The sequence below is a fragment of the Bos taurus genome, chromosome 22 (genome assembly GCF_002263795.3).
Source record: "Bos taurus isolate L1 Dominette 01449 registration number 42190680 breed Hereford chromosome 22, ARS-UCD2.0, whole genome shotgun sequence".
In the NCBI taxonomy this organism is placed as follows: Eukaryota; Metazoa; Chordata; class Mammalia; order Artiodactyla; family Bovidae; genus Bos; species Bos taurus.
Window position 1 is genome coordinate 48,663,930 of NC_037349.1, and position 11,138 is coordinate 48,675,067.

At 59.3% G+C, this 11,138-nt stretch overlaps 1 protein-coding gene across 2 annotated transcripts; it reads left to right on the forward strand.

The window, feature by feature from the left end:
• Positions 1-1,341: 1,341 nt before the first annotated feature.
• TWF2 (twinfilin actin binding protein 2) lies at positions 1,342-10,499 on the forward strand. Of its 2 annotated transcripts, none has more exon segments than NM_001105324.2 (9): positions 1,342-1,501; positions 4,733-4,810; positions 7,184-7,362; positions 7,765-7,860; positions 8,080-8,184; positions 8,322-8,447; positions 9,085-9,235; positions 9,379-9,500; positions 9,905-10,499. In NM_001105324.2, coding segments are annotated over 9 exon segments (1,050 nt in total). In that variant the 5' UTR covers positions 1,342-1,476; the 3' UTR covers positions 10,073-10,499.
• The last annotated feature ends 639 nt before the right edge of the window (positions 10,500-11,138 follow it).

Here is an 11,138-nt window from a genome sequence, read left to right on the forward strand (position 1 = left end):
TAGTGATGGGACATTTTAATAGGGAACAGAACCCTATTATTTTTTTAATTAATCTGTTTTCTTGGTTAATTCCTGTTTCCAAGAGGTTGAGGTTCTTATGGTTCTGTGGAGCTGCCAAGTGTTCTTGTGGAGGGAGGCAGGTCTGAGAGCTGATATAACCAGAGTCTCGGTGTTGCTGGCCTCAGTGGGCTGTGAGAGAGCTGGGGGCACTTGCCTATGAACTGTTCTCCCCACAGCTGGTTTCACTGTCACAAGTGGTTTTTAGGTTCCATAGTAAGTGCTGAAGTGGTCATGGTGAGCTCACTGCACAGGCCCAGTCCTCGGGGTGTGCACAGGAAGATGAATAAGAAAAAACCTTTCATTTTGTGTGTGCTGGAGAAACCCAGGGTGTGGGGCACACAGAGGAGGGCTCAATGCTGCCTAGTTAGGGTGAGGTAGGGACAGGGGGCAGGGAGCTCAAGCTGAGGCCTGATACCAGGCAGGCCACATACTCCATCACCAACTCTCAGCAACCCCAGGCCTCAAAGCCTTTCTAACCTTCCCAACCAAAGTCCCAGTACAGGCTCTGATTGGACAGACTGTCCAATCATGTGCTCACCCTGACTCAATCACAGTGGCCTGGAAGATACATTCTGTTGGTAACCAGCAGGCAGGGGCTGATGTCAGAGAAGGCAACGCTCATGGCTATGGAGTCAGAAGTTGATTAGGAGTTGGGAAGTTTCTCAGACTCACCAAACTCGGACCCTCTTTGCACATGCAATTTCCTCTTCTCGGAAAACTTTTCCCTTGCTCTACCAGGCTTTCCTCCATGTCTCCACTCAAATTTCACCTCCTCCTGAGGGTCCCTTGCTCTCTGCACAGGGTGCTCACTGCCACAGACTCCGTTCATTTGCTGACTGCCCAGTAGAAGGTCTGTCTGGGCTCCCACTGCTAGGGCAGGGCCGGCGGGTCGAGCCGCCTCGAGGAGCGCAGACCCCACAGGAGGTGCTCAAGAAACGTCTCAGAGGAAAGGGATGCCACTCAAACACACGCCTCCACCCCCTTCAAGGCCACAAATTGGGGTAAGCGCGGATCCCTCATCTGCAAACCCACCTGGCTGGGACTCACGGGCACGCCCCAGCGCCAGGCCACTCGGTTCCGGGTGCACAGACACACACGCTCAGCTATACGCTGGACCTGTTTTCGGTCACAGACGGCACGCGCAAGCGCGCGTGCAATCCGATCGATTCCCAGTCTTAGGCGCACCCGGAACCAAGCGCCCACTATGCGCACGCGCGGCCCGGAGTCCCCGCCCCTCGCCCGTCAGGGGCGGGGCGCTCTGGAGGCGGGTCCTGCGGCACCGCCCGGGAAGCTGCGCGAGTCTGGGCGGCCGCCACCACATCCTCCTCCTTCATCTCCTTCGAGTGCAAGCGAGCCAAGCCGGGCCGGGGCCAAGCCGAGGGCTCCGAGGGCGCGGGCGGAGCGGGTCACGGAGTCATGGCGCATCAGACCGGCATCCACGGTGAGGACGGATGGCGAACAGTCAGGGGGCCGAGGGTCTCTGCTCGCGGCTGCAGCCCCTCCCTGGCTGTCGGGCCCCTCTTTCCTCTCCCGGCATCAGCCTGGGGAAGCTTCCTGTTTTCTTTTGCAGCCGCGAGTCGCCTGGGGTGGTCATTTCTTGGTGGAATGCGGACTTACTGTGCATAGTTGAGGGTGGGTGTACGTGCAGGCGCGCAGCTGGGGTGGAAGCGTCTGTGTTCCCATCTGGGGGTGGATGTGCCTGTGTGTGCCCATCTATTAGCACGCAGGGTGGGTGTACCCGGATGTTCACATCTGAGGGAGTGTGCACGCATGTGCACTAGTCTCGTGGGTACAGCCCTATGTATGCACATCTGGATCTGACTGCTTGTGTACATCGAGCGCACCTGCACTAATGGCTGATTGGACACTGTCGGCTGGAATCATCTTCAGACGATGACGGAATCACCATGATCAGTGTTTCGTGACTGTGTGCACATATCTGGGGGTGTCTGTGTGCGTGTGCACAATCTGGGTGCCTTTCAGTGTTCATTCGATTCAATGCATGCACAGTATGGCTCCTATTGGCTGTGTCTGTGTGAGGAGGGGGTCCTGACCTTTTGGCTCCTCCCCAGACCCTCACAAACTAGGCTGGCAAAACCTTGGGACAGGTGTTTTCTGTCAGTCTGACCTTGACCTCTGATCTCCCTGCCATTTTCCACTCTGATCTCCTGAGTCTGCCCTAGTCAGGGTTGGAAGGTCCCAGCTCCAGGCTGGAGGCAAGGAAGAAGGTTCTGACCTAGAGATTCCAGGCCAGGTCCTCCACCCCAGAGCCCAGAGCATCCTCCTCCTCCCGCAAGGGTCCGATTCCTCCTTCCACAGGACAGGGAAGAAGCAGTGGCCAGGAGCCAGGTGTCCTGACCCTATCTGGACCTCAGTGTCCCCCTGTGTCACTGGCCTGGGAGGGCTGCCTGGCCTGTGGGAAAGGCCCAGGTTGCTTGCCCAGAAGCCCGGTGGTTTGGCCCTCAGCCATTCCTCCCACCACACCAGGATCCCCTGCCCGGGGCCATCACCATCGACCAACCTGACCACCTGGATCTCTGCTTGCGGTTGTGGCCGCTTGGTGGCTGGCCCTGACCGGGTTTCCCTGGCCACGCCCCATAGGACCAGAAAAAGCAGGAGCCTGGGTCTGGGCCAGGGCTCTCCAAGAAGAGCTGGAGGGGCGGCTTCATGACTCAGCCCCACAGAAGGGAACAACCCCTCACCAGACCTGCCCCTTCCTTCCCCTTTGTCTGATCATTGCTGCTGCCTCAAACTGGGAGGGGATTAGAGGTTAGGGCTCCACTGCCCTAACATGGGCACATGCTGGGCTGACTGGTCCTGTGGCCTGGGCCCTCCTTCACTCCTTCATTTCCCTTTACTGAGATCAGCCTGCCTAGGGAAATCTGGCAGCCCTCCTTCCGCCTGGGAGCAGCCCACCCCTTCCCATTTCTGGCCTGGGGAGGTGGCAGGAGAGATCACCGTGGATGCCTGGGTGCCAGTCCCTATCCACTGCCTCACAGCAGGCAGGAGAGGGCTGTAACCTGAGGCTGACTGGGAGAGGGTGGGAGGCAAGGCAGCAGGAGTGCGGGTGGGGGGCATGAATCTTTGATGATAGAGGCTCAGGTGTCCCAGGCCTGGCCTCTGGATTATTGATGGTGGCTGAGGAGACATGGAGGGCGGTGTGTCTTCCGCTACTGGGGTGTCACTTTGTCCTGGTAACACTAGAAGGGGTGTGTCAGCCTCTCCCTTGGGGAAGGTCTGAGCAGGTAATAGCCTGCCCTGCTGTCATCGCAGTAATAAAAATGAATAATTGTTATTAGGACAGGCTCTAATGCTGTGGGAGGTATTAACTCCATCTTACAGAGAAGTTTGAGGTTCAGTGAGGTCAGAGGTCATATACATCTGGTGGAACCTCAGGCCTGGAGTCCACTGAGGGGCAGATCTGTCCTGGCTCAGTGGGGCTATGTCTCTATACCATGCTGCTGTCAACCCCAAGGGCCTGCCCGGCTTAGCTGCAGTTCCACCCACCCTGTGGCTTTGGAAGGTGGGACACAGTGCCGCCCTGTGAATCATGCGCATGGTCACCCTGCATGATGGGCACCTGAGGACATGACCAGAGTTTGTTTTCCTAAAGGCCCCCCCGCACCCACCCTCGAGCTGCCAGTCGGGCCCTATAAATATTCTCTGACCTCAACCCTCCAGCTGTGTTCCCACACAATTCTCCTGACCCCTGGGCAGCCCCAAGGTCATGCTGGCCTGGCCCTGTGCAGCCCTCTGGAGACCCAAGTAGGTCCTTCCCAATTTGGACCTTTGCTCCCCCATCTGAACCACCAGTGAATCTGAGATTTCCACATTTCCCTAGCTCTGACCATGATCCTCTCCTCTGCAGCTGTGTTCCTGGTCATTGGCTGTCACTTTTTGGCTCTGTGGCTCAGGGACCACAATCAGGGTCTGTTTTGGAGAGTCCCTGAGAGTCACTCCTCTTCCTGGCTGCCTGGGGGTGGAGGTTTATCGCCCCCTGGCAGGACTGAGCCAGGGCTGGCCTGGCTCTTCAGGGCCTCCCAGCATGAGGCAGCCTGGCTGGGGGATGGGGCTGGGCGTGTGTGTGTGTGTGTGTGTGTATGCGTGTGTGCGCAGCAGTGTGTACCTCTGTGTTTCTGTGTACAGCCACTTGCCTGCACACATTTGTTAGCCATGCTCTGCATTTGCCTGTGTCTGAATTTATTAGCAACCTGGGGACTGTATCCATGTGTGTGTGTGTGTGTATGTGTGAATAAACATAGTGGTCAATGCATGTTGGGGGCTCCTGTAATTTTGTCTGTGGATATGAGGATGCTGGGTGTGTCCCAGGCTAGCCCTGTGCTGGGCCTTCTTGGGGTGCAGGGAACAGGTGGGAGTTGTTCATTCTGGCTGGCTTGGCCTATCCCATTCCCGGGTGGGCTGTCTCCTCTCCATGTGCCCTGTCAACAGAGCCATCCCAGCCAGCAGGCTGCCTGCCTGCCACCTCTGCTGGCTAAATTTGGGAGCTTGCGTTCAGCAGCCGTGTCAGGTTCCCAGTCACATGGGGGACCGTATATAATCTGGCTCCCAGCTCCGCCACCAGACCCCCAGGACAGAGCAAGCCCCGAGTGTGTCCCTGCCCACGCTGTTCCCTGTGCCTGCTCAGCGCCCACCATGTTTCTTGTTCTTGTAGCCACCGAAGAGCTGAAGGAGTTCTTTGCCAAGGCGAGGGCTGGCTCTGTGCGACTCATCAAAGTTGTCATTGAGGACGGTGAGTGCTTCCTGTGAGCAAGAGGACAGACTGGTGGCTGGACCCTACTGCTCCTCTGGGAGGTGGGGGGAATGTTGTCCTTCAGCCCCTCAGTATCCCATCTGGAAATGAGAGGTGCCTTGTAGGAGAGCCTTGGTGGTGGGCATGGTCCTTACGCCTGTTACACAGGAGCTGGGGACATAGCAAGGAGAGCCCTGCCCAGGGGTCCTGCCGAGCCTTTCCAGAGGCTCTGTAGTCATCTGCTGGCCTAGTCAGGGGGCGGGGCAGGGCAGGGTCGCAGGGGATGAGTAAGGCCAGGCACTGCCCTCGGTGTCTAGTGCTGTTTACCTCCCTGGGTGGTCAACAGGCCTGGCCTCACTTGACTGCTGACTGGGGAAGATGCCTAAGGAGAAGCCGGAGCCCTATTCAGGGGGACTGCCCTCGCTGTGGGGAGAAGGAACTTGTGTCGGTCTCTTTGAGAGCAGGACCAAGGAATTCCAGGTTTGGCTGGGCCATGACTTGAACCTGGGGCACCTGAGGCTTCCATAAGGGGTGGTGCTAGAGGTTTAGGGCTTAGAGTGTGAGTGAGCTTGAGCTGAGGCCTAAAGTGGGGAGGGAATTTGGGGAGGCAGAGGATTAGACTGAGGCTTGGGGAGCTCTGGGTAGGTAAGTCCTGGGGTACAGGGCTGTCCCTGGAGGTGAGGAGTACAGACTCTAGAACTGGGAATGGGCTCCGCCATCTGTGGGATTTTCCAGGCAAGAGTACTGCAGTGGGGCGCCATCGCCTTCTCCGGGGAGTGGGCCAGGCCCCCACAAATCCTTCCAGCCCTTCTTGATAGCCATGCAGTAGTGGGCCCTTCTGGGTGCCTCCTGAATGGGCTTGGTGCCCAGCTGACTGTTCACATGCTGAATTGGGTCAAAGCTGGGTCTGCCCAGACCGAGAATTCACCCAGGCTTTAGAGCTAGAGCTCTGCTGGATGGTGTCCAGGGTCCCCAAATTCAGATGCCCTCAGAGGCCGGGTCGGGGATATGGGGGTAGGTCAGTCCCCTGCACCCCTCCAAAGAGATGAACTCATGGACCCCAGACCTCAGCCTTCCCTGTCACCTCCCAGACAGAACATCCCTGAGACATTGAGCAGGAGGAGTCTCTCAGTGGGCCCTTATCTGCACTCTGCTGTTGGGCATCTGGGAGCCCCAGAGGATCCAGGCCTCCTGCCGACAGCCTATCTGAGTGTGGCTTGATCTTCCTGATTTTTCTAGAAGAGCCAGGAATTCCACTTGTTACATCAGACTTTCCAGTTTGAAAAATGTTGGCAACAAATTAAACAATTTTGGCAGTGCTGTTGCCCAGCCGCCGCCCGCCCCGCCCGCCCCCGCCTTCCTCAGCCTTGGTCAGCCCGTGACTGCTGGTTTTCAGCCTTGATCAGCCTGTGACTGCTGGTTTTCAGCCTTGATCTATCTGAGTTCTGGGAGGATAGGTGAAGAGGCCAAGGCCAGAGGGAGGTGGATGGGCTGGCAGGCCCGGCCTGTAGGCGCTCTTGGATACCCAGCCCTTTGCCCCCATCAGGGGGGCTTGGTGCTCAGATGCTGGTACCCTCAGGCCAGGTGGTAGTTGTCCACTTACCCCAGTTCTTCCTCCAGCCTGGGCCTGTGCATACATGGGCTGGTGTTTGGTGCCACACCAAGACGCCTGGTGGGGGTTGGTGGGTCAAGTGTGTGTCCATTCAGCCACTTTGCGCCAGCCAGGAAGGCGGCAGGACTGGTCAGCCCTGGGTATTAAGAGGTTGGCTGCTTTTGATTGGTTACTTTTGGGGAAGGGGACTACAGCTGGTGGAGGGCAGCAGGGTACCTGTTTCTGCAGTGTCTGGTGGGAGCCCCTGTCTCCCTCTTTCCCACAAGCCTTTTTGCCTGCAGGGGCCTGAGGCTGTGACAGTACTTCAAACAGCATTCTGTTTGAGTTCATTCTGAGAATAGTGTGCCGGGGGGTCTGCTGGAGCCCCAGGCTGAGGGAGGAGGGGGCCGGAGGCACAGTGGGGCCGTCCACTGGGTATATTCCAGTGGGGTGAGGGGTGTGGGTATCTGTAAGAGGCTGCGTTGTTGGTGGCTGTGGGTACACAGCTGCGTGTCTTGGTGTGGTTGTCTGTATTGGGTCATCTGTTGGCATGTTCTCGAGGCCACATGTGCGTTGTGTGTGTGTGTACAGGGAGCAGCCTCGGGCTGGCAGCTCTGCGCCCTCAATCATTCATTCACTCACACACTGATTGAGTCACAGGCTTCAGGGGAAGGCAGGGAGGGTGGTCAGTGGGTCTGAGTCACCTCCAGAGGCCAAGGCCCACAGTGAGAGGTGGCTGTGGGACATGGCTACTCCTTGGCTCACCTGGCCTCTGCCCCCAGAACAGCTCGTGCTGGGCGCCTTTCGGGAGCTGGTGGGCTGCTGGGACCAGGACTATGACGGGGCCGTTCTGCCGCTGCTGGATGCCCAACAGCCTTGCTACCTGCTCTACCGCCTGGACTCGCAGAATGCCCAGGGCTTCGAGTGGCTCTTCCTCGCCTGGTCACCTGATAATTCCCCCGTGAGTCGTCGGAACTCCTGCCCAGCCGAGGGATCGGAGGAGGAGGGGAAGCTGGGTCTGATCAAGATAACGTGGCGCTGCCCTGGGGAGTCTAAAGCGGGAGATATCAGATCCTGCTCTAGGGAGTATGAATGAGGGAGGGACAAGGTCCTGCACTTGGAGCCTGGCATCTCAGAGCTTCCCCGCCCTGTCAGCCTGGCTCTGAGAGGCAAAGGTTGCGCTGGGTGAGGGTTCCCTCTGCTGTCCAGACCACCCTACTGCAGCCTCGCCTTCGTGCTGCGCCCTCTGCCGGGTGAGTGGGCACAATGAGGGGACTTGGTCCCCACCCAGAGGCTCATGCCTGCTCCTGGACAGGCAGCCCTGCCTGGAGAGAAGTCTCATGGCTTGGCCCCTGCCCTTCAGGTGCGGCTGAAGATGCTATATGCAGCCACACGGGCCACAGTGAAGAAGGAGTTTGGAGGCGGCCACATCAAGGATGAGCTGTTCGGGACTGTGAAGGTAGCCGCACCCTACACCCTACCACCCCAGACCAGGACCCCACCAGACTAGGGTCACGGGCCCACAGAAGGTGGGATGCTATGCAGGGTTACAGAGCAAGTGGGTGCCAGGGGATGAGTAGGGAGGGCTGGGAGAGTCCTAGGTCTGCAAGCTGGGGTGCTCAGTGGGCTTCTGCCAGCCCATCCTAAGGTGCTCACTTACGCTGCATCCACTGGCCAGGATGACCTCTCCTTTGCCGGGTACCAGAAGCACCTGTCGTCCTGTGCAGCGCCTGCCCCACTGACCTCGGCTGAAAGAGAACTCCAGCAGATCCGTATTAACGAGGTGGGCACGCTGGGCAGAAGTCCCAGCCCAAGGCCTCCAGGTCAAGTCAGGCCCCACTGGCTGAGCCTGCACTCCCCATGTGGCTACCCCCTGGTGTGGGCAGGTGAGGGCCTCACTCACTGTTCACCTGTCCCCAGGTGAAGACAGAGATCAGCGTGGAGAGCAAACACCAGACCTTGCAGGGCCTGGCCTTCCCCCTGCAGCCGCAGGCCCAACGGGCACTTCAGCAGCTCAGACAGAAGACGATCAACTACATCCAGCTGGTAGGTGCTGGTTCCCTGCCCCAGGCGCACACTTGGGGTACACTGTACCCCACCTGCTCCTGCCCCGACGCATGAGCTCGCTTCAGCTTACCCTTGTACCCATGGGAACAGGCTGCCCCCATGCCTGCCTGCCTCCTGCAGTTGCCGTGTGTAGTGACTACAGTCTGTTCCCGCAGGGGCGCCTGCCACACTGCCCCTCATTCCACCCTCCATGCTGCGTGCACACGTCACCCTTGGCTCCCCCCTCAGCCCTGAACCCCTTCCTGTCCCAGACTCCCTCTGTAGCCCCACTGATCACCCGCCTTTCCCCAGCCAGTGCCTCAGTGGTTCAGCCTTCCCCCTTTCAGAGTGGCTCTTCCATCATGAGGATGGGCTGGCCCAGGGATGCTGCCTCCCTGAGGTCAAGGCCTTTGCCCCTGACCTGTCCATCGTCCTTGGTGGGACTTCCTTCTCTAGCAGAGTGTTCAAAGGGGCAGAGTTCGGCCTGGGCTCAGGAGTGGCCTCTTCAGAGTCGGGGAGGGGAGCCCTGGGAGAGGAGCTGACAGCGGCTTCCCACCTTGGGGAATTCTTGTCAGGGAGGGTGGGCCTGGGCCCTCGCCCGCACGGTGCCCTCACATCTCCTGCTGCCCCTCGGCAGAAGCTGGACCTGGAGCGGGAGACTATCGAGCTGGTGCACACAGAGCCCACGGACGTGGCCCAGCTGCCGTCCCGAGTGCCCCGAGACGCCGCCCGCTACCACTTCTTCCTCTACAAGCACACCCACGAGGGTGACCCCCTGGAGTCTGTGGGTGAGTGGCCATGGCGGGGCTCCCACTGCTCAAGTGGCTGGGCAGGAGCCATGATGGCCCACGGCTGGGCGGGCCGCCTGCAGGGACTGTGGGGGTGGCAGGAGTGCCAGGCCCGCCTCAGCTCACCTCCCCATCCCCCGCAGTGTTCATCTACTCCATGCCCGGCTACAAGTGCAGCATCAAGGAGCGCATGCTCTACTCCAGCTGCAAGAGCCGCCTCCTCGACTCCGTGGAGCAGGACTTCCAGCTGGAGATCGCCAAGAAGGTGGGTGCTGTTCCCTCGGGCCCTGTCACCACCCCTTATGTTGGATGTCAGGGTCCTGAGACAATGGCAGAGCAGGGGGCATTGCTGCCCTGTTGGATGGAGGGGGAGACTGAGACCCAAGGGGTCTTGTGTGTCGCTGATGGCCTGGACAAGCCCCAGCTGTGACACCCGTGTCTCTCCTTTCCCTGAGTTTGGAAGGCAGGTGGAAGGTGACAAGGCCTTCCACCAGCAGGCCCCCAGCTCTGTGCTCCTGGGGGTGGCATTTCATGTGGGCATCTGGGAGGACACCCTAGGGCTGGAGAGCAAGAGATCCAAGGGGTGCTCCAGGAGTGGGGGTGACTGAGGGTGGTGTGTGTCAGGGCCCTGCACCCTCGGAGTGACCAACCATGCCTTGCCCTGCACAGATCGAGATTGGTGATGGGGCGGAGCTGACGGCTGACTTCCTCTACGACGAGGTGCACCCCAAGCAGCACCTCGCCAAACGGGCCTTCGCCAAGCCCAGGGGCCCCGAGGGCAAGCGGGGCCACAAGCGCCTCATCCGTGGCCCCGGTGAGAATGGGGATGACAGCTAGGTGGTGGACCTGAGCCCTGCTGGCGTGTGGAACTGTGGGGCTGCCCCCACCCCACCCCCACGGCCACCTCCCTCCTTGCAGCCGGGCTCTGGGGTGGGGGTTGCCTCCTATGGGTAGGAGGACTGGTAACTGAACATCCTTGCAGCTTCCGAGGGCCCCTGGGGTGCTGTGACCCTCCCCCACTGCTGTCCCTGTCTATCATCCCTGTGCCCAGGGCATCTGGGGACCCTGCTCGGCTGGTTCAACGGGCTGCGTGGGGGGACTGGCGTGAACCAAGCCCCCAGGGGAACTAAGATTAGGGCCCCAGCATGGCCCAGAACCCTTTGGCCACAAGGGGTGAGGTCATTTGGGGCTGGGGCAGGGGGTCACCGCAGGACGAGATGGTTGAATGCTGTATTTTTTAAAGAATAAAATATTTTTAAATCAACAGCTGAGTTTGGCCCTGAGGGACCACCTCTGGCCCTGGGTATGGGGAGGCCCTGGGCATAGACCTATCCCTCCCCACCACACACACACACACACACAATGCAGAAGGGGCCTGTGGGCCTGCTGGGTGGAGCCCCAGCCCGCCTGGCTGCAGATATGTGGAAGAGCTGTGTCCGTGTGTACATGTGCAGGCTTCGCTGTCAGCTCATTGGCCCCCTCTTGAGTACCTTGGGTACCTCTCTTGTCCCAAATCGCCTAGGTTTCTGGTCCCAGGGACTCTGGGGGAATCTCCCTTGGACTTGGGATTCAGCAGCAGCCAGAACTTCATTTTCTGCCTCTGAGAAGTGTGTAGAATACCCCTGCTATCCCAGATGGGAAGAGTACGGGGTTGGGGATGGATGGGGCCGATGATGGATTCACTGCTGGATGGGCACCATCCTTTTTCTGGAAAGTGCCTCTTGGGCTGGGACTCAGGGCAGTGTCCCATCCCTGGGGCCTTTCTCTGCCTCTACTGAAGTGCTTAGAATTGTAGGGAGTGGAGCTGGAACCCAAGCCAGGACCCATAGAAGGCAGACTCATCTTTCCCACTTCAAACACTGGTTCTCAAGTGGGCAGGAAGACAACACCATCATTCCCATGC

Coding starts and splice junctions, on each gene's coding strand:
- TWF2 (XM_024982391.2), top strand. CDS start 5,189: ATGCCTAAGGAGAAGCCGGAGCCCTATTCAGGGGGACTGCCCTCGCTG. Junction 7,861..8,079: donor AGCTGTTCGGGACTGTGAAG/GTAGCCGCACCC, acceptor TCCACTGGCCAG/GATGACCTCTCCTTTGCCGG. Junction 8,185..8,321: donor AGCAGATCCGTATTAACGAG/GTGGGCACGCTG, acceptor ACCTGTCCCCAG/GTGAAGACAGAGATCAGCGT.